Genomic DNA, 27,244 nt, shown 5'->3' with positions numbered 1-27,244 from the left:
TTGCCGTAGTGAGTCTGCTTTTGATGTCCTCCTCGCTCCGTCCGTCATTGGTTATTTTACTGCCTAGTTAGCAGAATTCCTTAACTTCATTGACTTCGTGACCATCAATCCTGATGTTAAGTTTCTCGCTGTTCTCATTTCCACAACTTCTCATTACCTTCGTCTTTCTCCGATTTACTCTCAAACCTTACTGTGTACTCATTAGACTGTTCATTCCGTTCAGCAGATCATTTAATTCTTCTTCACTTTCACTCAGGATACCAATGTCATCAGCGAATCGTATCATTGATATCCTTTCACCTTGTATTTCAGTTCCACTCCTGATCCTTTCTTTTATTTCCATCATTGCTTCCTCGATGTACAGATTGTAGAGTAGGGGCGAAAGGCTACAGCCTTGTCTTACACCCTTCTTAATACGAGCACTTCGTTCTTGATCGTCCACTCTTCTTATTCCATCTTGGTTGTTGTACATATTGTATATGACCCGTCTCTCCCTATAGCTTACCCCTACTTTTTTCAGAATCTCTAACAGCTTGCACCATTTTACGAGGGTCAGTCAAAAAGTAATGCCTCCTATTTTTTTTTCTACGTTTAATTGTCAGGAAATTTAAATGCAATTACATAGGTTGAAAACCACAACATTGAGGATCATTTTGTCATTTTTCAATGTAATCTCCACCCATCTCTACAGTTTTGGTCCATCTTTGAACAAGGGCATGTATCCCAGCTCGGTAAAAATCACAGCTCTGCTTCCTAAGCCATTGACGCACGGATGTTTTGACGGCCTCCTCATCTTCAAAATGAATCCCACGATGAGCTTCTTTTAGTGGCCCGAACAGATGGAAGTCTGATGGTGCCAGGTCAGGGCTGTATGGGGGATGAGGCAAAACTTCCCATCCAATTTTGACAATCTCGTCAGAGGTGTGACGACTGGTGTGTGGTCTTGCATTGTCATGCAAAAGAAGAACATCTGCCATTGATTTTGTTGGGCGAACTCGCTGAAGACGTGCTTTAAGTTTGTTGAGGGTTGTGACGTATTGAACAGAATTTATTGTGCATCCCTGCTCCAAAAAATCAACCAGAATCACACCCTCTGTATCCCAGAAAACTGTTGCCATAACTTTCCCTGGCGATCGCACAGTTTTGAATTTTTTCTTCCTCGGCGAGCTTGTGTGACGCCACTCCATTGACTGCCTCTTTGATTCGGGTTCAAAAAAATGCACCCATGTTTCGTCCCCGGTCACAATTTTTTTCAGAAACTCATCTCCCTCCAAACGGAAGCGCTGCAAGTGTTGGGAGGCTATTGTTTTCCTTGCCTCTTTATTCTGATCGGTTAACATTCTTGGAACCCACCGTGCACAAACTTTTGAGTACCCCAATTGTTTAATAATCGTGATCACACTGCCTTTACTAAGAGAAATAATGCGACACACTTCATCTGCAGTCACCCGACGGTCACCACGAATGATGTCATCAACTTGCTGAATGTTGTGTGGAGTCACTGCACTCACCGGCCTGCCGCTCCGCTTTTCGTCAGTCAACGGTGTTTGTCCTTCAGCTTCCTTACAACGACGAACCCATCGTCTAACAGTGCTGACATCCACTGTCACAACACCATACACCTTCTTCAGTCTTTCATGAATGCGTATGGGCGTTTCACCTTCTGCATTCAAGAATTCAATCACACAACGCTGTCTCAAACGAACATCGATGTTGGCCATCTTACAAACTTCTGCTGTGCTGCCACCTGTTGACACAGAAAGTTACTACTGCAGTGGATTGCAGAAGAAGGTTTGAGGAATGGCGCCAAATTCAAATTTTTCACTTAACTTAATTTCTTTAAGTAGAAAAAAAATGGGAGGCATTACTTTTTGACCGACCCTCGTATATTGTCGAACGCTTTTTCCAGGTCGACAAATCCTACGAAAGTGTCTTGATTTTTCTTTAGCCTTCCTTCCATTATTAGCCGTAACGTCAGAATTACCTCTCTCGTCCCTTTACTTTTCCTAAAGCCAAACTGATCGTCACCTAGCGCATTCTCAATTTTCTTTTCCATTCTTCAGTATATTATTCTTGTAAGCAGCTTCGATGCATGAGCTGTTAAGCTGATTGTGCGATAATTCTCGCACTTGTCAGCTCTTGCCGTCTTCGGAATTGTGTAGATGATGCTTTTCCGAAAGTCAGATGGTATATCGCCAGACTCATATATTCTACACACCAACGGGAATAGTCGTTTTGTTGCTACTTCCCCCAATGATTTTAGAAATTCTGATGGAATGCTATCTATCCCTTCTGCCTTATTTGACCGTAAGTCCTCAAAAGCTCTTTTAAATTCCGATTCTAATACTGAATCCCCTATCTCTTCTAAATCGACTCCTGTTTCTTCTTCTATCACATCAGACAAATCTTCACCCTCATAGAGGCTTTCAATGTATTCTTTCCACCTATCTGCTCTCCCCTCTGCATATAAAAGTGGAATTCCCGTTGCACTCTTAATGTTACCACCGTTGCTTTTAATGTCACCGAAGGTTGTTTTGACTTTCCTGTATGCTGAGTCTGTCCTTCCGACAATCATATCTTTTTCGATGTCTTCACATTTTTCCTGCAGCCATTTCGTCTTAGCTTCCCAGCACTTCCTATTTATTTCATTCCTCAGCGACTTGTACTTCTGTATTCCTGATTTTCCCGGAACATGTTTGTACTTCCTCCTTTCATCAATCAACTGAAGTACTTCTTCTGTTACCCATGGTTTCTTCGCAGCTACCTTCTTTGTACCTATGTTTTCCTTCCCAACTTCTGTGATGGCCCTCTTTAGAGATGTCCATTCCTCTTCAACTGTACTGCCTACTGCGCTATTCCTTATTGCTGTATCTATAGCGTTAGAGAACTTCAAACGTATCTCGTCATTCCTTAGTACTTCCGCATCCCACTTCTTTGCGTATTGATTCTTCCTGACTAATGTCTTGAACTTCAGCCTACTCTTCATCACTACTATATTGTGATCTGAGTCTATATCTACTCCTGGGTACGCCTTACAATCCAGTATCAGATTTCGGGATCTCTTTCTGACCATGATGTAATCTAATTGAAATCTTCCCGTATCTCCCGGCCTTTTCCAAGTATACCTCCTCCTCTTGTGATTCTTGAAAAGGGTATTCGCTATTACTAGCTGAAACTTGTTACAGAACTCAATTAGTCTTTCTCCTCCTTCAATCCTTTTCCAAGCCCATATTCTTCTGTATCCTTTTCTTCTACTCCTTCCCCTACAACTGCATTCCAGTCGCCCATGACTATTAGGTTTTCGTCCCCCTTTACATACTGCATTACCCTTTCAATATCCTCATACACTTTCTCTATCTGTTCATCTTCAGCTTGCGACGTCGGCATGTATACCTGAACTATCGTTGTCGGTGTTGGTCTGCTGTCGATTCAGATTAGAACAACCCGGTCACTGAACTGTTCACAGTAACACACCCTCAGCCCTACCTTCCTATTCATAACGAATCCTACACCTCTTATACCATTTTCTGCTGCTGTTGATATTACCCGATACTCATCTGACCAGAAATCCTTGTCTTCCTTCCACTTCACTTCACTGACTCCTACTATATCTAGATTGAGCCTTTGCATTTCCCTTTTCTGATTTTCTAGTTTCCCTACCACGTTCAAGCTTCTGACATTCCACTCCCCGACTCGTAGAACGTTATCCTTTCGTTGTATATTCAATATTTTTCTCATGGTAGCCTCCCCCTTGGCAGTCCCCTCCCGGAGATCCGAATGGGGGAATTCCGGAATCTTTTGCCAATGGAGAGATCATCACACATGTCCTGTGGATACACGTTACGTGTCTTTAATGCAGTGGTTTCCATTGCCTTCTGCATCCTCATGTCGTTGATCATTCTGATTCTTCCGCCTTTAGCGGCAATTTCCCAGCCCTAGGACAAGAGAGTGCCCTGAACCTCTATCCGCTCCTCCGCCCTCTTTGACAAGGCCGTTGGCAGAATGAGGCTGACTTCTTATGCCGGAAGTCTTCGGCCGCCAATGCTGATTATTTATCAAAATTTAGGCAGTGGCGGGGATCGAATCCGGGACCGCAGACGTTTTGGTTATGAATCAAAGACGCTACTCCTAGACCACGGGTAAGTGGTCCGATACCCTTCTTTTGAATCAACGAGATAATGGTACAGCGCCATAAAACAGGATATCGTGAATCCCAGTCGCTATGCAGCTGATTCATACGAAAGTGTGACAACAGTTTTATGGCGCTATATGATAAGCTCGTTGATTCTAAAAACGCAAAATGAATTGCTGAAACTGGCTGCGTTCGTAATAAAGTAAAATGTCTTAAAGTGTACCGCTGTTGGTAAAGTTTATTGAATTGAAAAATATGTGAAATAGTGCAGGAAAGAATTGACACCTTGAGTCTTGCAGGGCTGTCCACGAAGGAATAGAGGTCTCTTCTGAAAAGCACGTTACCAGCTACGCCAGATATTCTCAATAACGTTCATGTGTGATGAGTCTGGTGGCCAGTAGCAGTGTTTAAACTCAGAAGAGTGTTACTCGAGCCATTCTGTATCAATTCAGGACGTGTAGAGTGTCGCATTGTCCTGCTTAAATTGCCCAAGCTCGTCGGAATGCACAACGGACATGAATGGATGCAGGTGATCAGACAGGATGCTTACGGGTTTCACCTGTCAGAGCCATATCTACATCTATCAATGGTCCCAAGTCACTCCAACTGCACGCGCCCCAGCCCATTACAGAGCCTTCACCAGCTTGAACAGACCGCTGCTGTAATGCAGCAGCCATTGATTCGTGAGGTTGTCTCCATACCCTTACACATCCATCAGCTTTGTGCAATTTCAAACCAGGCAACATGTTTCCAGTCATCAACAGTCCAATGTCGGTTTTCGCACGCCCAGGGAGGCGTAAAAAGCTTTGTGTTATGCAGTCATCAACGTTACACGAGTGGGTCTTCAGCTCCGAAAGTCCATATCGATGATTGTTCGCACACTGACTCTTGTTAATGGCCCAGCATTGAAATATGCAGCAATTTGCGGAAGGGTTGCACTTACGTCACTTTGAACGCTTCTTTTCAGTTGTCGTTGGTTCCTTTATTGCAGGATCTTTTTCGAGCCTCAGCGTAGTCGGAGATTTGATGTTGTATCGGATTACTGATATTCACGGTACACTCGTCAAATGGTCGTACGGGACAATCCCTTCATCGCTACCTTGGAGATGCTATGTCCCATCTCTCGTTCACCGACTATAACACCACGTTGAAACTCGCTTAAATCTCGTTAACCGGCCACTGTAGCAGCAGTAACCGTTCTAGTAACTGCGCCCGACTCTTGTCTTATATAGGCGTTGCCGATCGCAGCGCCGTATTCTGCTGTCTACTTATTTCTTTATTTGAATACGTATGCCTAAACCAGTTTCTTTGGCGCTTCAGAATATTTATGTAGGGGAGTGGACATTGCAGCTATGTATTCAATGCAATTTAGCTTTTCATCTATTATTACTCCTAGGCTATTTACTGAGGTAGAGAAGTTCATATTAATCCCATTTAGGATTAAAAATGGTGGGGAATGCCCATATTTCTGGCTATTGAACCTAGAATAATCAACCAGGGTACCTTGTATTCTGGTTGGGATGAGCTTTAAGCCTTTATTTTGAGCCTGTTTTGACAGAGCACAAAGGTCAGCATAGAGATTCTCACTGGCTGTATTCAAGTTTTTTGTTTTTGGAATTAGATGCAGCTGGATGTCATCAGCACGTATGTGGTACTTACAGTAGAACAAAACTCATGTGACAGCGTTGATAAGAGTGAATGAAGTAGTACCTACCGGGTGGAGGGGGAGGGGATACCTGATGCTACTAGTTTTCATTGCGACTTTGTGTTGCCGCACATGATGCATTGTTGGCGAGTCTCCAGGTACGAACGAAACCATTGCACTGCGCTTGAAGAAAAAATTAGATTGTTAAATTTGGTAAGTTAACTGGCCTGTTGTCTATCCTTGTCAGTTTTATTAAAGCAGAAGTTGGGCGTCAATGTGTTGGAAAACTGGTTGGTAGCCATCTAGAATGTTGTTTCTCGTTAAGAGTTGACTAGCTATTCGTGGGCTATATAGGCCAATTCTAAGGCCTTGGATATCGTCAGAAGAACGAAAATAGGCCTATAATCACATTGTTGTGAGACAACGTCCTAGTTAGGTAGTCCATATTTACAGGCCAAGGAGTGGTTCAAAATATCTCTTCAAATGAACTATAGTCGGTCAGCCACAGACTTCATTATTTGGATGCCACCATGTCCAGTTGATGCTCTTCTAACAAACTCGAAGAAATGTTGGGCAGAATTGCCAGTAAAGTTCTGAAGACAGAATTTTTCTTGGGTAGCATCGTTTGTCCCCAGGAAGTAGACAATAAGTCTCCGTTTTGATTCCTGGTTCATTTTTGTTTTGCTGAAGTACCAGTTCAGCACAAAGGGATGAGCTGCAGATTTTACTTTCCTGTATCAAGGATAAACAGGATTTTCAATACGACAGCTGATTGGTATCTGTTGTCATTTAATGCATGGACATGTCTGAGTAAAGCATTTCTCACACCTTCACTGATTCTGTTCCGCTTCTTTCTTGTAAACCGTATTATTTTCAGATTTAGGACATAATATATATATGTCCGATATGCATTCTATCATAGCTTCATTAGTTGTTTTAGCTCTTCAGAAAGCCAAAGTTCATGTTTCTTTCTCGGTGTTCCGTCATTTAGGAGAGCGTGTTTGTCATAGAGTTGAATAAGTTTGTTATTGTATCCAAGAACGTTTCGTTTATGTCCGGCAAAATAATCAAAGTCGTCTATCCAACTATTTCCCACGGCTCAGCCTCGAGGTCAGATACTCTGATGTGTTTAAAGTCTCTGTATTCAGTCAACAGTAATTCTATTATTGTACTTTCTGTTAAGTACGTCAAGAAAATTATGTCATGGGAAGACATGTCAGGAGCATATGTTTGAAAGATATGAATTACTCTGGTGATGTCGTTGCAGATATGAGAGTGATGGGTAGGTGGTAGCTGAAGCAGCGTCAGATTTAAAGAAGAATGCATACTCTAGAATTTCACATTCTAGATGCTGTCCTAGAGAAAATTAATTCTATTGTAATAGGCTATAATTATATGTTTGTATGTCGATTCCATATTTGCCAGGGAACATTACGTAAAGGCCAGTCTGCCTACATTATGAGTTTTTTTTTAGAGGAAACAGATTAGGCACTTGCTGTTTAGGGATTTGATCTCTAAGAACATACATTCCATACGTTTATTGTCAGTATTGCTGTAGATGTACAGCACAGAACGTTTATACGCCCCTCTGTTATGTTTATTATGCGTTAGAAAGGCATAACCGTGTAGATTTACAGAATTTGTAAGGTAGACCACTTTGAGTCAGTTTTAAATGGATAGTGAAGAGCCAAAGAAACTGGTACACTGCCTAATATTGTGTACGGCCCCCGCGAGAACGATGAAATGCCGCAACGTGACGTAACATGGACTCGATTAATGTCTGAAGTAGTGCTGGAAGGAAATGACACCATGAATCCTGCAGGACTGTCCACGAATCCGTAAGAGTACGAATGGGTGGAGGTGTCTTCTGAACAGTCGTTTAAAGGCATCCCAAATAAGCTCAAAAGTGTTCATGTCTGCGGAGTTTGGTGGGCAGCGGAAGTGTTTAACCTCAGGAGGGTGTTCCTGGAATCACTCCACTCTCTACCAGTTCTGGACATTTGGAGTGTCGCATTATCCTGCTGAAATTGTCCAAGCCCGTCGGAATGCACAATGGACATAAATGGATGCAGGTGATCAGACATGATGGTCACGTACGTGTCACCTGTCAGAGCCGTATCTAAATGTATCACGGGTCCCATATTACTCCCAAAGCACACGCCTCACACCATTACAGAGCCTTCACCAGCTTGAATAGACCGCTGTTGACATACAGCGTCCATGGATTCATAAGGTTGACTCCATTACCCGTAAACGTCTACCCGCTCGGTACAATTTCAAAGGAGACTCGTCCGACCTGGCAACATGTTTCCAGTCATAAACAGTCTGATGTCGGTGTTGACAGGCCCAGGCAAGGCGTAAAGCTTTGTGTCGTGCAGCCATCAACAGTACGCGATTGGGCCTTCGGCGCCGAAAGCCCATTTCGATGAGGTTTTGTTGAACGATTTACACACTGACACTTGTTGGTGGCCCAGCACTGAAATCTGCAGCACTTTTGGGAAGAATTACAGTTCTGTCCCGTTAAACGGTACTTTTCAGTCGCCGTTGGTCCCGTTCTTGCTGAATCTTTCTCCGGCCGCAGCTTTGTCGTGAAATGGTCGTAAGGGAAAATCCCCACTTCATCGCTACTTCGCAGATGCTGTGTCCCATCGCTCGTGCGCCGACTATAACACCAAGTTCAAACTCGCTTAAGTTTTGATAACCGACCATTGTAGCAGCAGTAACCGATCTAACAACTGCGCCAGATACTTGTTGTCTTATATAGGCGTTGCCGACCGCAACGGCGTATTTTAGCTATTGACATATCTCTGTATTTAAATACGCATGCCTATAACAGTTTCTTTGGCGTTTCAGGGTATCTCAAAACACATGGTAGAATTTGGTGAGATGAGCTGGCAGAGATTGGCCAAATTCGTGTACGATTTTGGGAATGGTGAGTTGAGATGCAGCACGTGAGAGGATACCGCTGATTGATACATCACTCTGCACTGTGTTAGCGCCCACACGGGTACATAGCATAGGGAATGCGAGTTGTTGGGAGAGCGGAGGAAACGGAGGGCGAAAAAGGCTCAGGTAAAGGTAGGGAGCGGGGTGGTATTTTTGTCAATATCAGCTCGGTTTGCAGCACTTGTGGGAGCTACGTGGGCTTTCCGACCGTCGTGTTTTCGACGCTTTCGTAAGTGCTTAAGTTGCTATGGAACTTTCAACGATACAATTTTGCACCGTGGTTTTTTTATCAGACTCTCCCCCGCTGCAGATTTGCGCCAGTCGTTTACCAACACTGGAATTTCAAACAACATACGGGTTTGCTGCCGGGTGACGTCATCGGCCATCGCCGATATTTCGACAGGAGAACACCCCGCCATTCTCAAGGCACAAATCCAACGAGGAAGAAATGTGCAAGGAAATTTAATACCTCGGTTCACAGAGGAGAAACAAGGAAAATACCACACACAGAACAAGTGTCAACACAAACAAAGATGACCAACACCAGAAATATCGGTAGTGACTAATCAAGAGGTGAGGTAGCACTAATTCAGTCCCTCTATTTTTTGATGAGATACAGAGCCGGATTCCAAGCAGCATTTAAACAAAATCCACCATCTCTGTTAATAAGGTTGCTTGATAGTTTGATTTCAACAGCTTCCTTAATAACACTTTCCCTATAGTTGGACGTGCAAGCCAGAATCTCCGTGTTGTTGTAGTCCATAGGATGATCGGTTTCATGGCAGTGTTCTGCAGTAGCGGATCTTTTTGTTTTGGTTTTAGTTTTAGGGCGCAAAACTGCTATGGTCATCAGCGCCCGGGTAGCAGATCTGCTCGGCTGTTGTAAGCGAGTGTGACTCTTATGTTCAATACACCGGGCTTCCACAGTCCTGATTGTCTGACCAATATATGACATGCCACAACCGCAAGGAATACGATAGACCCCAGTCTTACGCAAACCAAGATCACCTTTTACGGACGCAACAGGGCCTTAATCTTAGAAGGTGGTCGAAAAACACATTTCACATCATATTTCCGCAAAATACGGCCAATCCTGTTGGAAATGCTTCCTGCGTAAGACAAAAAGGCCGTAGACTTAGGTGCCACTTCGTTGCTATCGTCACTCACCCGTTGCACAGAAGGCTGATAGCGCAACGCACGTATGATCTGCCTCTCACTATAACCATTCTGACGAAAGGTGACTTCGAGATATGATAGCTCAGCTGCCGAACTTTCAGGGTCTGAGATAACGTGGGCCCTGTGAACCAAGGCACGCTGAGCGGGATGCTGTCAACTATCTGCTAGCAAGATACAAGTCAGTGTGAGTAGGCTTCCTTTTGACCAACACATCAAGGAAGGGGAGGCACCCATTCTTTTCCACCTCCATAGTGAACTCAATATTAGGGTGGAATGAATTCAGGTGTTCCAAAAACTGATTTAAATTCTCACTACCATAAGGCCAAACAACAAACGTATCGTCTACATATTTAAAAAAACACGCATGTTTCAAAGTCGCTGACTCCAATGCACGTTCCTCAAAGTCCTCCATAAACAAATTGGCCACAATAGCTGACAACGGGCTTCCCATTGGAACTCTATCAGTCTGTTCGTAGTAATGACCATTGAATAAAAAGTAAGTGGAAGTCAGCACATGTCGAAACAAATTTCTCAACTAGACACCAAACTTACCCTCAATTAGCTGCAACGAATCAGAGAGAGGAAAGCGAGTGAAAAGAGAAACCACATCAAAACTGACTAAAATATCAGAGTCATTCAAACGCAATCCCTGCAATCGACGTAAGATATCTACAGAGTTCTTAATTTGGTGTTCACACCTACCTACTAGTGGGATCAACAAACTAGCAAGATGTTTAGCTACACGATAAGTCGGAGTACCAATATTAGAAACAATAGGCCTCAACGGGACAGCCTCATAATCTAGGTGGTACAGCGCAGTAAGAATTAAGACTCTTGATAGTCTCCTGTGACAAAGAACTTTTCTTCAGGAGGTTATTAGTCTTTCTCGCAACACTCTCAGTAGGGTCAGCACCGATTTTGTGATACGCCGAATCAGAATCTATTGCAGAACACTGCCTTGACACCGGTCATCCTATGGAATACAACAACACGGAGATTCTGGCTTGCACGTGCAACTATTGGAATAGTATTATTAAGGCAGCTTTTGAAATCAAACTATAAAGCAACCTTGTTAACAGAGATGGTGGATTTTGTTCAAATGTTGCTTGGAATCCGGCTCTGTCTCTCATCAAAGAACAGAGGGACAGAATTAGTGCTACCTCACCTGTTGATTAGTCACTATCGATATTTCTGGTGTTGGTCACCTTTGTTTGTGTTGACACTTGTTCTGTGTGTGGTATCTTCCTTGTTTCTCCTCTGTGAACCGAGGTATTAAATTTCCTTGTACATTTCTTCCTCGTTGCATTTGTACCTTGAGAATGGCTGGGTGTGCTCCTGTCGAAATATCGGCGATGGTCGACGACGTCACCCGGCAGCAAACCCGTAAGTTCTTTGAACATTCAATTCGCCGGGAAGTCTCACAGTACTGGAATTGTTGTTACCTTCACTCGGGCTGAGTTCACGCCGAAAGCATTGTTTCCGTATAGTTTCTTAGATCTAAGTTATTTGAGTTCCGTACACTGTGAGTAACGGAAATAATTACGTCAACGGAACGGGAGCCACGTCTATTCAAGGATGTTCATCGCTACGATGTGAACAGAAAATGTGATGAGTGTACAGAGAGGCTGTGCGTAAATCCGACATAACGTTTAATAATTACTAGTGGCAGAATCATGGCTATACAGTCAAATTCTTGCTCACCTGTTGAAGTAGATGTGGAGATTATGAAACGAAAACATAACCGCAGGAAAACAGTCCACAAGAAAAGACAGTGCCTGTTTCCACATTTTCAAAGAGGAGTCTCAAAGTATGAAAGATGAAGATTTAGATTTCGTTGCAAATATTCCAGATTATCAGAAATTCAGGAATGCATTGTGTAAAGAGAAATGGAAGATACCGGAACGACACAGATCGCAGATTCTACTGAACCAAGACGTTTTGTAATTAACGGAAGGGGATAGTGTTTCGGCCGGCCGCTGTGGCCGAGCTGTTCTAGGCGCTTCAGTCTGAAACCGCACTGCTGCTACAGTCGCAGGTTCGAATCTTGCCTCGGGCATGGATGTGTGTGATGTCCTTACGTTAGTTAGATTTAACTAGTTGTAAGTCTAGGGGACTGATGACCTCAGAAGTTACGACCCACAGTGCTCAGAGCCATTTGAACCATTTGATAGTGTTTCTGAAGAATGATGATGGGTCTTCCTCTGAGAATCGTATTCTGAAGTTCGTTTGTGAAGAGGTGTAGAACGTCCCATGTGAAAATGGAACTCTTCTTATGGCCTACACATTTGGCAGTTGTTCCAAACAATTAAACTTACTTTACACCATAATTGTCTACTTCAGAAGTATAATAGAAGAGACGGAGGTAGTTGCTGTGTTATGTGCTATGCTCCCAGCGAAAGACAAAAGCCGGCCGGTGTGGCCGTGCGGTTCTAGGCGCTTCAGTCTGGAACCACGTTACCGCTTCGGTCGCAGGTTCGAATCCTGCCTTGGGCATGGATGTGTGTGATGTCCTTAGGTTAGTTAGGTTTAAGTAGTTCTAATTTCTAGGGGACTGATGACCACAGATGTTAAGTCCCATAGTGCTCAGAGCCATTTGAAAAGACAAAATTTATATGAAATACTTTTTTCGCGACTAAAAAATGAGATGCTAGGATGGTCACCGAACTGCTGTACTTCCAAGTAGCTACAATTAAAGCTACGAAAACGGTATTCCTCGAAATGTCTCTTTCGGGTAGCAATTATTTTCTTCAGCCAGTGTCTGTGGAAGAAATTAATATAACTGTGATTAACGGAAAAATACAGGGGTGGAGTAGAGTCCGCTTGTTTCGCCGCATGTGTGCTGCAGTGGCACATCTTTCACCAAATAATGTTGATTAACCGTGGATGGTAGTAGTGGAGGTAACGTCTAATGCAGAAAAGGTCAGGAAATCCGCAGACCGTTTGGTCACTCAATGAATAGAAAATCCTAACATACCACCTGAAATGTGTAATATTATTAACCAGCGACACTGGACTACGAATGCTGTCGGAGGTTGGTATGGAAAACTAAGGTCCTCAGTAAATCAGAAACATTCTAATATACACTTTCTGATAAATAAGCTGATGGACGAAACTGCAACTGCTATATCTGAAATTTACAGGAAAATGTATATCATTGGCCTTCCTCTTCCAAAATAAAGAAAAGGATCCATAGATTTTGACAAACGGTGAAGAAACATTATAAGAACATGTGACGTTTCGGGGATTTAAGAAGATGTTGAAAAACTCTGTCTTGCTTAAAAATAATTGAGTGAGAATTTAAAGTTCTTAAGACAAAAGTTTAATCATGTTCATTAGTGATGCTGTAGAATGAAAGAAAGGTCTAAATAAAATTAAAATAGAAGGTTAAAAGAAAAAAAAATTAAAAATACCTTAAATATGCGTATGTAATATGTGCCTGGACAGTCCTATGCCTGGATAAAATGTGAAGAGATTTTCTTATTACAGAACAGTCGGCAGAGCGTCACTCAATATGGCGACTTCCTTTGACGGTCGGAAAACCAACGGCTAAAATATTTGTGATCGGAAACACCATACTGGCATTACGGATCGCCAAGCCCAGAACAGGCTAAAATAATTCTCAAGTAGCTCAACCGGCCGTGTTTTTGCTCTTCTTCTATCGTCTGCCACCATCATTCTCCCACCATCATTTGTTCAAACAACTTGTAGCTCAAATCTTGAATCCGCCCTTTTCAAAACTTCTTAAGGGTGCAGAAATGTTACACTTGTCGTGAATTAGGGCGAGAGGCAGTAGTATGCTAAAAATGCGCAAAACCGGGACACATCCAAACCGACTGCACTGTAAAGGCGGTTGTTTTCATACCATGTATGTACAGAAATCATACTTGCAACAAAGCAGGCGGCCCGGAATGTCCCACATACAAACTTTTACTTCAAAAACTGACCGCTAACACAGACTACAAAGATCAAAGCTATGTCTACTAACACCACAACGTGTCAAGAGGACCTTAATTCCAGAGACATCTACAACGCATACGAAGACATTCACCGCCGGAAATGCAAGTCCCCAGCTACCAAGGCGAGGTCATGGCACCACGCAGTAGCATGGCGGCAACAAATGGGCATCCTCTCAGAGACTTTCGATGATACTGAAATCCTCCCGTCATTGGTCGCCGGTGACGTGTTCCAGTGTCTTTATTTACAGACAACGGAACACATCGATCTACTGTGCATGAAACGTGCCATGGAGTCTGAGGTAGCCAAAGCACCTACAACATGAAATGTACCAATAGGCTACCATGCAGACATGCTTATTGTTAAGAATAGAAGAGGTAGAAATGGAATTAGTAATGCTTGTGGAAAGCGTAGACATCAGAGACAAAAACAACATTAAATGAATGAAGAAATGTCCACCAATAACCACACAGCTCACGAATCTTGCAAGAAACCCAAGAAATCATAGACATAGGAAATAGCACCGTGACAGAACACAAACAAGACGCACTGAAACACAACGGGATATGCAACACCGAAAAGTACAAAACCTACATCAAACCAGTGACGTTCATCTCAGGGGGGTTCACAAACACAAATAACACGGCACACAATATCACAACGCTTGATGATGGAGTGCATGGAAGGTAAAAGTAAAAACTTAAGGATTGCAAAGGAACACAAACAAACAGACGAAGCAACACACCTTCAACCACATAAGCTCGAACGTAAACTAGGATACGACACAAAACAGGAAATACAGACACCCACAACATACTCGCAACCCGAGCAGACAGCGAGAAAACGATCAGACCCAGACAAATAACTTGGGGAACAGACGACATTTTAAAGCTGGAATAAAGTATACGACTTCCGAGACTAGAAAACAGAGACACCTTCTCAACTGCACAGTGACATGTAACTAGAATTTGCGACTTAAAAGGTGTCACTATCTGCTATCGGACGACCGAGCCGACAGATAGACTTTTGCTGAAATCAGCCAACATACCGACAGACGTTAAAAAACTGACTGCTGTACTACACAAAGCCGGCACAAGAAGGGGCGAGAAACTCAATCCAGAAAACGTGTACAAAGACCTTGCGAGGGCCCACGGACGAGTATACTTCGATTACAATGAAGAGGGGTCTATATGTTTTTCATATACCCGATATCCACGAAACTCTTACAGCTGAATGCGAACAACCAAACACCAGTTAGTATGGAGCTATCTAAACTAGTGGTCCACTTGCTGGAATCCCACACCAGGAACGGCAAATTAGTAGATGTTGACCACAAACAAATCATCGTAACAGATACATCCAATGCGAAAACTGCCATAATTGTCACAATTCGAAACTTTACAGTTACACAGATAGCTCATCTATGTACTGACCACCTCGCAACAGTTGAAATAGTGCACGAAGGCAAGAAGTCGATTGTAGCGTCGTTATACTCTCAGTACTCGCAAGACATTAAACCATATCTCAGTTACATCAGAGACATTGACAATACACCAGTAACAGACACTTACTAATACCTGCAGACATAATTGCTAGGTCGACTATTTGGCACTCTGACACAACGGACGACCGGTGGCACCAAGTCCATGAGGTGCTAACTGAACACAACCTATACATTGTCAACAGTCCGAACCAGCAATGCACCTACATTTCGCTATCGGGAGCCAGCAGTTGGATTCACATAACAATAGCAAATGCAAATGCACTGTCATATAAAATGGAGTGGGAGGTCATGGATGGAACTACTCACAGTGACTACAACGCTATTATCATGAACACAAATAGACAGCACAAACATCAGACGGGCTAGGCAAAACAGACACATTATTGAGGCATTCACCCTACATGCACTTGAGGAGTCAGTGGACTATACAGCACGTATTTTGATTTACTACAAAAAGCACAAAGTGCTGTAATTTCGGGCGCTTACATAGGACGTAAACTAAACATACCATTGACTAGAAGACTACCAACATTGCACAAAGAAGCTAGAAACAAACGGCAATGGTATCAAAGAGTGGCAACGGCACGGGGACAAACATGTCAGACTCATACAGTTCAGGGAAGCAAAACAACGCAACAGCAAGAGTTAATAAAAGCAAGAGAAGAACATTGGAGCACACACGTGCAGAAACAGCTCCGAAACAGTATTTGGGGGAACCTTTCAAAATACAAAGGGAGCGTCTGAAGACGTCGTTAGTCCTACCAACGGTGAGACGAGATGACGGTGCCATAACAGAGGGATGGAGAAGTTCTGTGGAATTACTGCTAAACAAAGTCCTGCCAGACGACGAGCAAAAGTCGGATGAACAGATTCATAATGGACAACAAACCGTAATGAATTCTTTGTGCCGGCCGGAGTGGCCGAGCGGTTCTAGGTACTACAGTCAGGAACCGCGCGACCGCAACGGTCACAGGTTCGAATCCTGCCTCGGTCATGGATGTGTGTGATGTCCTTAGGTTAGTTAGGTTTAAGTAGTTCTAAGTTCTAGAGGACTGCTGACCTCAGAAGTTGAGTCACATAGTGCTCAGAGCCATTTGAACCATTTAAACTCTTTCTATGAATATGGTACCGTCGTTATTCCCTTTGCACGTGAGGATGACGTGATTGCGATCGCCATACTAAAGAACAAAGTAGCCTTTGTGCCAGATGGTATCCACTCCAAAAAACTGAAAATTGTTGCTCCACAGATTGTTCCATACCTGACGGATATACACAACGAAGCATGACATCTGGCACGGGTACGTTCGATTTGGAAAACAGCAAGTGCCCTCATAATTAAAAAACTAAAGGACAATGATCCTTCAGATTCAAAACACGTATAGACCTATATGCTTAATTAACACCCTGGCCAAGGGCCAGAGACGACTTCTCTGCGATCGCTTGCAAACGCTCAGGTAGCTCCTTGGCCTTAGTCCCGTTTCAGGACCGGAATATCTACAGATGACGAACTAAATAGAGTACTAACAATTCTTAATAACATAGAAAACAAATACGCAACAGGTATTATTAGAGACATTTCGCGGCCCCTTGGTAATCTCTGGTGGTCCACAATGTTTGCAACACGCAGAGATATGCAGGTAACTAAGGCCGTGTACGGTAGCCTCTCGACCTGCTGTAGAAACAGGGTGGTTAAATGGAGCGCGGGAAATCAGAAAGCCATTAAAAGAATCACCAAAGGTTGCCCACAAGGATCTATCTGTGACCCTGTCTTTTCGCATATCGCCTTTGAACCCCTCATACATCAATTGTATGGGGATAACTGTGCGAACGGGACGATAGCAAAAGCAGATGACCTTCTGGTGGTGGTCTCCGTGGACTCAAGAGCGCAACTTGAGCACCGATCAACATACCTACTCAGAAGCATCAGCCAGTGGTGAAAACATAATAGACTTCAGTATAGTTTATATACTACCAAAGGGAACACTACAAAGTAAACCTATCATAAGACTACACGACTTTAGCGTACGCAGAGACGGAAAACATGATAGCTTGGTGTGCAACTGGACGAACGACTGTCATTTGAAGAACACATCAGAACGACCGACAGGGCGGCCAAGACCCGTACAGCTTTGCTAGACTCGACATAACAAACTTCAGGCAAACGTTGCATACACTGAGAACTTACCATTGTGCGCTTTTTGGGTATGTAGTCTGTTTTGCAACCAATGCATGGGCCCACCGACTTCGTCTGGTGACCAATTAAAACATCGTGCGGCGAGGGCAGGTAAAGCTGTCAGGAGCGTTCAACACCACCGCAATGGAATTACTCTGCGTGGTGCTTGGAACCTTCCCAGTCGAAATAACCATTCTTTTTAGGGCTGCAATGTACTGGTTGAGAAGAGGTGACAGGAGAATGTAATCGAGATTACGGGACAGGACGTTACGGAGAAACGCCAACTCGTAAAATGGCGCTGGATACACGGCATAGCGGTTGGGTTTTAAGCGATAAGAGCAGTAGGCTACATCAGTTCTTGCCGGAGATCAGGGAACGTATGAGACAGCCTTATCAACCCCAGCCGGTGTATGGTCTTCCTTCTGACAGGTCACCGTCCTCACCCTGCGCAGTCACACAGCGTAGGCAGCAGCCAGAGTGCTCTTGTACATGTGAGGTACATGGATCCCCAGAACACATACTTTCTCACTGTCACCAATACAGAGCAGAACGCCAGACACCAACGCAGAACAACAATGTCATGATACGGGGAGTAAGAGACAAAGGCGAGTGGCAAATACCAAATAAAAACGCTGATGATATCTCAAGGATATTATATGTCGAATACAGACACGGCCGTATAACAGAACAATGCAGAACACACGAAGCTTGTAAGACAGCAGCTCTAATTCCTGCACCAACACAGACAACTGCAACGAATCACACACACACACACACACACACACACACACACACACGCACGCACACACATACACACACACACACACACACACTCAAATAGCAAATACTTTCATCAACACATAAAAGAGACAACCTTAGAACACATTTAGGATAATTAAACTGTATCAGAATAAACAGTGTAATGCAATCAACCCCGTAAACCAGTTCTAGCTTAAGCGTAAACAGCAGGCATATCCATCCCGCGGTCACTACACCCCTGTTTGGATGTAACATTTGTTAACTAACACTTAGTATACAAGCAACATGTTGTTGTTGTGGTCTTCAGTCCTGAGACTGGTTTGATGCAGCTCTCCATGCTACTCTATCCTGTGCAAGCTTCTTCATCTCCCAGTATCTACTGCAACCTACATCGTTCTGAATCTGCTTAGTGTATTCATCTCTTTGTCTCCCTCTACGATTTTTACCCTCCACGCTGCCCTCCAATACTAAATTGGCGATCCGTTGGTGCCTCAGACTATGCCCTAGCAACCAATCCCTTCTTCTAGTCAAGTTGTGTCACAAATTTCTCTTCTCTCCAATTCTCTTCAATACCTCTTCATTAGTTATGTGATCTATCCATCTAATCTTCAGCATTATTCTGTAGCACCGCAATTCGAAAGATTCTATTCTCTTCTTGTCTAAACTTTTTATCGTCCACGTTTCACTTCCATACATGGCTACACTCCATACAAATACTTTCAGAAACGACTTCCTGACACTTAAATCTATACTCGATGTTAACAAAATTCTCTTCTTCAGAAACGTTTCCCTTGCCATTGCCAGTCTACATTTTATATCCTCTCTACTTCGACCATCATCAGTTATTTTGCTCCCCAAATAGCAAAACTCATTTACTGCTTTAAGCGTCTCATTTCCTAATCTAATTCCCCCAGCATCACCCGATTTAATTCGACTACATTCCATTATCCTCGTTTTTCTTTTGTTGATGTTCATCTTATATCCTCCTTTCAAGATACTATCCATTCCATTCAGCTGCTCTTCCAGGTCCTTTGCTGTCTCTGACAGAATTACAATGTCATCGGCAAACCGCACAGTTTTTATTTCTTCTCCGAGGATTTTAATTCCTACTCTGAATTTTTCTTTTTTGTTTCCATTACTACTCGCTCAATATTCAGATTGAAAAACAACGGGGATAGGCTACAACCCTGTCTCACTCCCTTCTAAACCACTGCTTCCCTTTCATGCCCCTCGACTCTTATAACTACGATCTGGTTTCTGTACAAACCAGCAACATAAGTGGTAAAATTCAAGACACATAATAAAGAAAGTGAAGTGTAATTAATAACCCAAAGAAATAAATTATTCTACACTCACACACCATTACGCTTTCCGCAATGTATACAATAGTTGTAGTGTTTTTCTAAGCAGTGTATAGAAATATTAATCCATAAATTAAACTGTAGCGAACCGGGACTGCAAGACTGGAAGTAGTTACGAAGCGTTCAGACCAGTCTGGCTCACATAGAGTAACATTTCTCTCTCTCTCTCTCTCTCTCTCTCTCTCTCTCTCTCTCTCTGTCTCTCTCTCTCACTATCCAAGTCTTACCTATCACCATATCTTCTTAAAATCTGAATATTTTTGTGTTTTGTCATTCAAATTGTAATGAATTTTTAATTAATTATTACTTCCATTGTAATTGCTGAAAACATTAATCGCTGTTTGTAATATCGTATATGTTTTGTAACGTACGTGGAAAACTGTAAAATTGGTGACCTGTTATAAAATATAAGAGAACAGATCTCTAAATGAGCAATAAATCAAACCAAATCAAATGTTCAAAATGTGGAATCTTTCAGAGATGAGATATTCACATATCGCCAGTCCTCACTTCAAGAATTCTTTCATCACTCTGAAGATTTCCTTTCTTACCTGCACGATATAAACTCCACCGTTACAGGTCTATATTTCGTAGAACCAAGTGTCCCAAGTCCCAGTCCGTGACTACCGTCAACCTCACTGTGACCTACACGCCTAGCTTCTCTGAGCCAGGATTGACCACTAATTCATTTATTCTCTCTCCACCGTACTTCAGAATCCCATAGAGCCTAGATTATTGCGTGTCTGATATTGTTATAGACCATCCGATTTCACTATTAGCTTCTCTTGGAGCAACAGTGCCTATTCTTTGGTTCTTTTAATGAGTTCTTCGGAGCACAGACCTAAAGTAGCTCACTTTTATCTCTTGTGGTTTCCTGTACATTGTCCACCACTGCTGTGGTGACAGCGCCAGTGAAGGCCTGTACAAAGAGGCCCAAGAGTGTCCTCTTGTTGCAGTGCGACTCTAACCTCATCTTTGAATATCGCAGCGACGTCAGAGATGCTGGGCAGTGCAGTTGCAGCTCCCGATGCCTGCTTGCCCTCAGTGCCCTCGTCAACTTAGTAGCTGACGGTGTTCCGCATTATTCAACGATTTTCCTGTTGAAATGCAGTTCCACCTTAAATATTATCGAAATTACACTACTGGCCATTAAAATTGCTACGCCAAGAAGAAATGCAGTTGATAAACGGGTATTCATTGGACAGATATATTATACTAGAACTGACATGTGATTATATTTTCACGCAATTTGGATGCATAGATAATGAGAAATCAGTACCCAGAACAACCGCCTGTGGCTATAATAACGGCCTTGATACGCTTGGGCATTGAGTCAAACAGAGCTTGGATGGCGTGTACAGGTACAGCTGCCCATGCGGCTTCAACACGATACCACAGTTCATCAAGAGTAGCGACTGGGGTATTGTGACGAGCCAGTTGCTCGGCCACCATTGACCAGACGTTTTCAGTTGCTGAGAGACCTGGAGAGGCCGAACATTTTCTGTATCCAGAAAGAGCCGCACAGGACCTGCAATATAAAGTCGTGCATTATCCTGCTGAAATGTAGGGTTTCGCAGGGATCGAATTAATGGTAGAGCCATGGGTCGTAACACATCTGAAATGTAACGTCCACTGTTCAATGAGCCATCAATGTGAACAATAGGAGATCGAGACCTGTAACCAATGGCACCCCATACCATCACGCCGGCTGATACGCCCGTATGGCGATGACGAATACACGCTTCCAATGTACGGTCACCGTGATGTCGCCAAACACGGATGCGACCAACATGATGCCGTAAACAGAACCTGGATTCATCCGAAAAAATGACGTTTTGCCATTCGTGCACCCAGATTCGTCGCTGAGTACACCATGGCAGGCGCTCCTGTCTGTGATGCAGCGTCAAGGGTAACCGCAGCCATGGTCTCCGAGCTGATAGTCCATGCTGCTGCAAACGTCGTCGAACTGTTCATGCAGATGGTTTTTGTTGTGGTTTGCAGGAGAGCCAACACCGTGTTACTAGAGGAGGCCGAAAAGCACGCGTTTTAGCTCACTCAGGCTGACGTGAGGTCTGGAACATGACAAGGAAAGTAGAATTTAGAAAAACGGACGTAGCTGGTGGAATACTTAACTTTAATCCCTAAATGATGAACGTCGGTCTTGACGGTACATGATTCACAATATCAATAGTAACTGATAATGGCGCCTTGCTAGGTCGTAGCAAATGACGTAGCTGAAGGCTATGATAAACTATCGTCTCGGCAAATGAGAACGTAAGTAGGCAGTGAACCATCGCCAGCAAAGTCGGCTGTACAACTGGGGCGAGTGCTAGGAAGTCTCTCTAGGCCTGCCGTGTGGCGGCGCTCGGTCTGCAATCATTGATAGTGGCGACACGCGGGGTCCGACGTATACTACCGGACCGCGGCCGATTTAAAGGCTACCAGCTAGCAAGTGTGGTGTCTGGCGGTGACATCACAGTTGTTGTCTTGCAAACGTCTCCATCTGTTGACTCAGGGATCGGGACGTGGCTGCACAATCCGTTACAGCCATGCGGATAAGATGCCTGTCATCTCGACTGCTAGTGATACGAGGCCGTTGGGATCCAGCACGACGTTCCGTATTACTCTTCTGAACCACCGATTTCATATTCTGCTAACAGTCATAGGATCTCGGCCAACGCGAGCAGCAATGTCGCGATACGACAAACCGCAGTTCAGATAGGCTGCAATCCAACCTTTATCGAAGTCGGAAACGTGATGGTACGCATTTCTCCTCCTTACACGAGGCATCACAACAACGTTTCACCAGGCAAAACCGGTCAGCTACTGCTTTTATGTGAGAAATCGGTTGGAACTTTCCTCATATCAGCACGTTGTAGGTGTCGCCACCGGCGCCAATCTTGTGTGAATGCTCCGAAAAGCTAATCATTTGCATATCACAGCATCTTCTTCCTGTCGGTTAAATTTCGCGTCCGTAACACGTCATCTTCGTGATGTAGCCAGTAGTGTAATTTCAAATGCAACAATAAACACACAACAATCGTTTCTCAAATACACAGAGCGTTCAAAAATTTGGTGCCCAGTATATCAGGGGTGATACAGGAGACAAAAAAGAAAATATATCTCATGAAGCAACCAACTAGGCTTCTAAAACCCACGCGTGAACACTGAGCATGAGTAGCTAATAACACGAGTGGGGCAGATAAAAGATGTGGCATCCAACGTTGTTACTCCAAATCTTAGTTTGAGATGTATAGTATATTGTGATGTCGTACCATTCGATACTGAGTCAGTAAACAGCGGGGAACCCTAATGCCGGCATGGAAGTTGCATTGTCAACCGGGGTGCTACATGTGGGGCCAGCTGAGGGACATGCAGTTTGTTTACGGTGTGCAAAAAAATGAAATGTGTGTGAAATCTTATGGGACTTAATTGCTGAGGTCATCAGTCCCTAAGCTTACACACTACTGAACCTAAATTATTCTAAAGACGAACACATCAACCCATGCCCGAAGGAGGACTCGAACCTCCGCCGGGAGCACCCTCACAGTCCATGACTGCAGCGGCTGAGACCGCTCGGCTAATCCCGCGCGGCTACGGTGCCCCTGAAAGAGACAGTGGAACGGTGCAGCGAATGTACCGCGAACGTTACCCCGCACGCAGATGTCCACATTATATTTACCAGTACATGTGGCACTTGGTGGATCGTCTGTGGAAGACCTGAACTTTGACCTGCAAGATCTCCGAATCTTACCCCATTATACATTTTTCTTTGAGGCTACATGAAAGTCGAAGTGTATTCTATCCCGTTGACTCGCAGGCAGAATTGGTTGTAAGAATTGTTGCAGCAGCCACAGGAATAAAGAACGCACCACTCATTTTCCAGCGAAGACACGACTCCCTGCTACGTCAGTTCCATCTCTGAAATGTGGTTAATGATGCTCATTTTGAACATTTATTGTGATGTAATAGTGATTATAACAATAAAGAAATGAAAAACATTTAACAGATTTTTATTCCCAGTGACGCACAATAACCTCCTGCATATTCAGCATCCAACAATGTGCATTCCATCTCAAGGCTGCTGTACAAAATATGTTCTTCTTGTTGTCTCTGTAATCATCTCTGTTAGTTTGGGAACTGAATTATTTAACTGTATATAACAATCAAACTGCATAATAACTCCTCCTTCTATCCTGTAAACTTTGCTAGCCAAATACGCACGTGTCACTCCTTGGTCGCCATGTCGCTCATACGCTGAAAAAAGCATCGGAAATGTCTAAAGACTAACAGAATAACATGTGTGAGTAAGTAGATCGTGATAACCCGTCAGAGAGTTATAGGATATCAGGTTTAAGGTTTACGGCATTCATGACTACTTGTAACGGTGATGACGCTGTATATCGTACGGGACAATTCCGAAAGAACAGATTCCATTTCTCAGTTTGATCCGAAGGACGGGCGTAGAATAGGTTCAGAAACGAGAAATTCCGATCCCTGCCGTATTCAGACGATGATAGAATTGATTGGCGACACAACTTGTACGAAGACCGGGGCTCGAACCCGGCTCTTCTGCTTATGAAGCAGATGCGTTAACCATCTACGCCACAGTGGCACAGTGTTTGGGCACAACTTTCCGTACTATTCAAGTACGCCTCCCCCCTCAGTCCAAATTACCATCTGCCGCACACTACCAAAGTAGCGTCTGCTATCCCTTTTTCCTTTGTTTGCTCGTCGCATCACACCGAGTCCTACACGAGGATGGGCAAAGAGTGCACACCACTGAGTGACCATACAAGCCTTCACGGCGCTTTTGTATCCATATGGGTGGTGTCTATTCTTCCGGATATGTCACATTCGTTTAAGGAGAATTAATTCCTTTTCTTTTCCAGCAGAATATGTGATCCTGGTATTACGGGACAGAGACAGAGAAACGGGCAAGCCACGCGTGTTAAGTTTTGTGTGTTCTTGTGTTTCCGAGTTAGACAGTTTGTGATGGAGCGCTTGCATATATGAATTGTCATTACGAAGTTTGTGAATGCTTTGACCGATGGCGGATTTCTGTTTGCATTGAGCAGAATGCGACTGGCTGTACCAGGACTTCTCGTGCGGGGACCCAGGATCGTGCGTCCTGGCTAGCCCCGGATACCCGGGTCTGTACCCGCCCAACAGGCGCTGCAAGTACCTCATCACCACCAGCTCCATACACACGCGCGTCCACATCAACTTCACCAACCTGCTCCTGCCGCACAAGTAAGTAAATGGCTGTATTTCTCTTCGGTTTCTAGCCCCATATCTCTGCCTATATCTGTCTTTCACATCCACCTAACCAAGTACACACACACACACACACACACTCACACACACACACACATATACGCACAAACTCAGGTAAGATTGTTATTATGTAAAAATAATCGCGACTTGCATAGGTCTTTACTCTAGCCGGCCGCTGTGGCCGAGCGGTTCTAGGCGCCTCAATCCGGAACCGCGCTGCTGCTACGGTCGCGGGTTCGAATCCTGCCTCGGGCATTGATGAGTGTGATGTCCTTAGGTTAGTTAGGTTTAAGTATTTCTAAGTCTAGGGGACTCATGACCTCAGATATTAAGTCCCATAGTGCTTAGAGCCATTTCAGCCGTATGAGCCACTTTATGTCGTGTGCTCGAGGCTACTTTTGTCACGAATGTCATTTTGGCCCCTCTCCCTTCCTTTAACAAGAGACGCGTTGGATGAACGATTGTCGATAAAGCGCTGTATGGGAGGATCTAATATGTAGCCCTACTCTTTCTAGAACGCATTCTTTCGAAATATCACAGTAGGATTCGCTGTCGATATTTCGAAAGCATGCGTTCTAGGAGAGTCAGGTTACATGTTATTTCCTCCCATATACGTTTTGCGAAATGATCACAAAAACAGTGAAATTAAATGTCATACAGCGCTCTATCGACAATCGTTCATCCAGCGTGATTCTATTACAACGTCTACATTTGAGTTACTTGAGCATCTCCGTAATTCTCTCGTGCAGAGTAAATACCCCGTGACAAAGCGCTCCGCTCTTCGTTGGATCTTCTCTATCTGTTGTATTAATCCTCCTCGGTAATGGTCCCAGGCTAATGAGCAGTATTCGAAGATTCGGCTGAACAAGTGTTTTATAATCCACTGCTTTCGTGGATGAATTATATTTCCTTAAGATTAAGTTTAAATCTCGTACTGGTACATAGCATATATTTTAGATCAGTGGATTCTAGTTTGCATACTTATCTCGTGCAGTAGCTTCCGGGTAAGCAGGGTTTCTAGTAACATATAACTGTACATACATCCACTTCAGTAGAGATATTTATTTCTGTTTAAGAGTTTGCTCTCTCAAAGCATACTGAGAAATCTACAGATCAGTTTTTAGTGTTTCTTTATTCTCCTCGCTAAATTTTGCGTATATTCCAGACTCTGTAGTGCCATTTCAGGTCTTATATCTACACTCCTGGAAATGGAAAAAAGAACACATTGACACCGGTGTGTCAGACCCACCATACTTGCTCCGGACACTGCGAGAGGGCTGTACAAGCAATGATCACACGCACGGCACAGCGGACACACCAGGAACCGCGGTGTTGGCCGTCGAATGGCGCTAGCTGCGCAGCATTTGTGCACCGCCGCCGTCAGTGTCAGCCAGTTTGCCGTGGCATACGGAGCTCCATCGCAGTCTTCAACACTGGTAGCATGCCGCGACAGCGTGGACGTGAACCGTATGTGCAGTTGACGGACTTTGAGCGAGGGCGTATAGTGGGCATGCGGGAGGCCGGGTGGACGTACCGCCGAATTGCTCAACACGTGGGGCGTGAGGTCTCCACAGTACATCGATGTTGTCGCCAGTGGTCGGTGGAAGGTGCACGTGCCCGTCGACCTGGGACCGGACCGCAGCGATGCACGGATGCACGCCAAGACCGTAGGATCCTACGCAGTGCCGTAGGGGACCGCACCGCCACTTCCCAGCAAATTAGGGACACTGTTGCTCCTGGGGTATCGGCGAGGACCATTCGCAACCGTCTCCATGAAGCTGGGCTACGGTCCCGCACACCGTTAGGCCGTCTTCCGCTCACGCCCCAACATCGTGCAGCCCGCCTCCAGTGGTGTCGCGACAGGCGTGAATGGAGGGACGAATGGAGACGTGTCGTCTTCAGCGATGAGAGTCGCTTCTGCCTTGGTGCCAATGATGGTCGTATGCGTGTTTGGCGCCGTGCAGGTGAGCGCCACAATCAGGACTGCATACGACCTGTAAGTAGGCTGTTTATGTTTTCTTATTGGCAACGTTACGTAGCGCTCAATATGAAAATCACTGGCTGTGCTGTGTGCAGTCTGTGGCTGCTTTGCATTGTTGTAATACTCGCCATTGTAGTGTTAGGCAGCTGGATGTGAACAGCGCGTAGCGTTGCGCAGTTGGAGGTGAGCCGCCAGCAGTGGTGGATGTGGGGAGAGAGATGGCGGAGTTTTGAAATTTGTCATGAACTGCTGTATTTATATATGATGATATCAAGGTAAATACATTGTTTGTTCTCTATTAATATCTTTCATTTGCTAACTATCCCTATCAGTAGT

At 44.2% G+C, this 27,244-nt stretch overlaps 1 protein-coding gene across 1 annotated transcript in view; it reads left to right on the top strand.

Moving 5' to 3' along the window:
* LOC126484867 (uncharacterized) overlaps positions 1 to 27,244 on the top strand; it is a 245,847-nt gene that overhangs the window by 52,693 nt on the left and 165,910 nt on the right. The window contains exon 6 of the mRNA XM_050108464.1: positions 24,729 to 24,903. Within this exon, the coding sequence (XP_049964421.1) occupies positions 24,729 to 24,903 (175 nt within the window). The remainder of the gene's footprint in view (positions 1 to 24,728; positions 24,904 to 27,244) is intronic.

The sequence above is a fragment of the Schistocerca serialis genome, chromosome 6 (genome assembly GCF_023864345.2).
Source record: "Schistocerca serialis cubense isolate TAMUIC-IGC-003099 chromosome 6, iqSchSeri2.2, whole genome shotgun sequence".
NCBI lineage: Eukaryota > Metazoa > Arthropoda > Insecta > Orthoptera > Acrididae > Schistocerca > Schistocerca serialis.
Note: the sequence above shows the minus strand (reverse complement) of the source record. Positions and strands in the feature narration are given on the sequence as shown.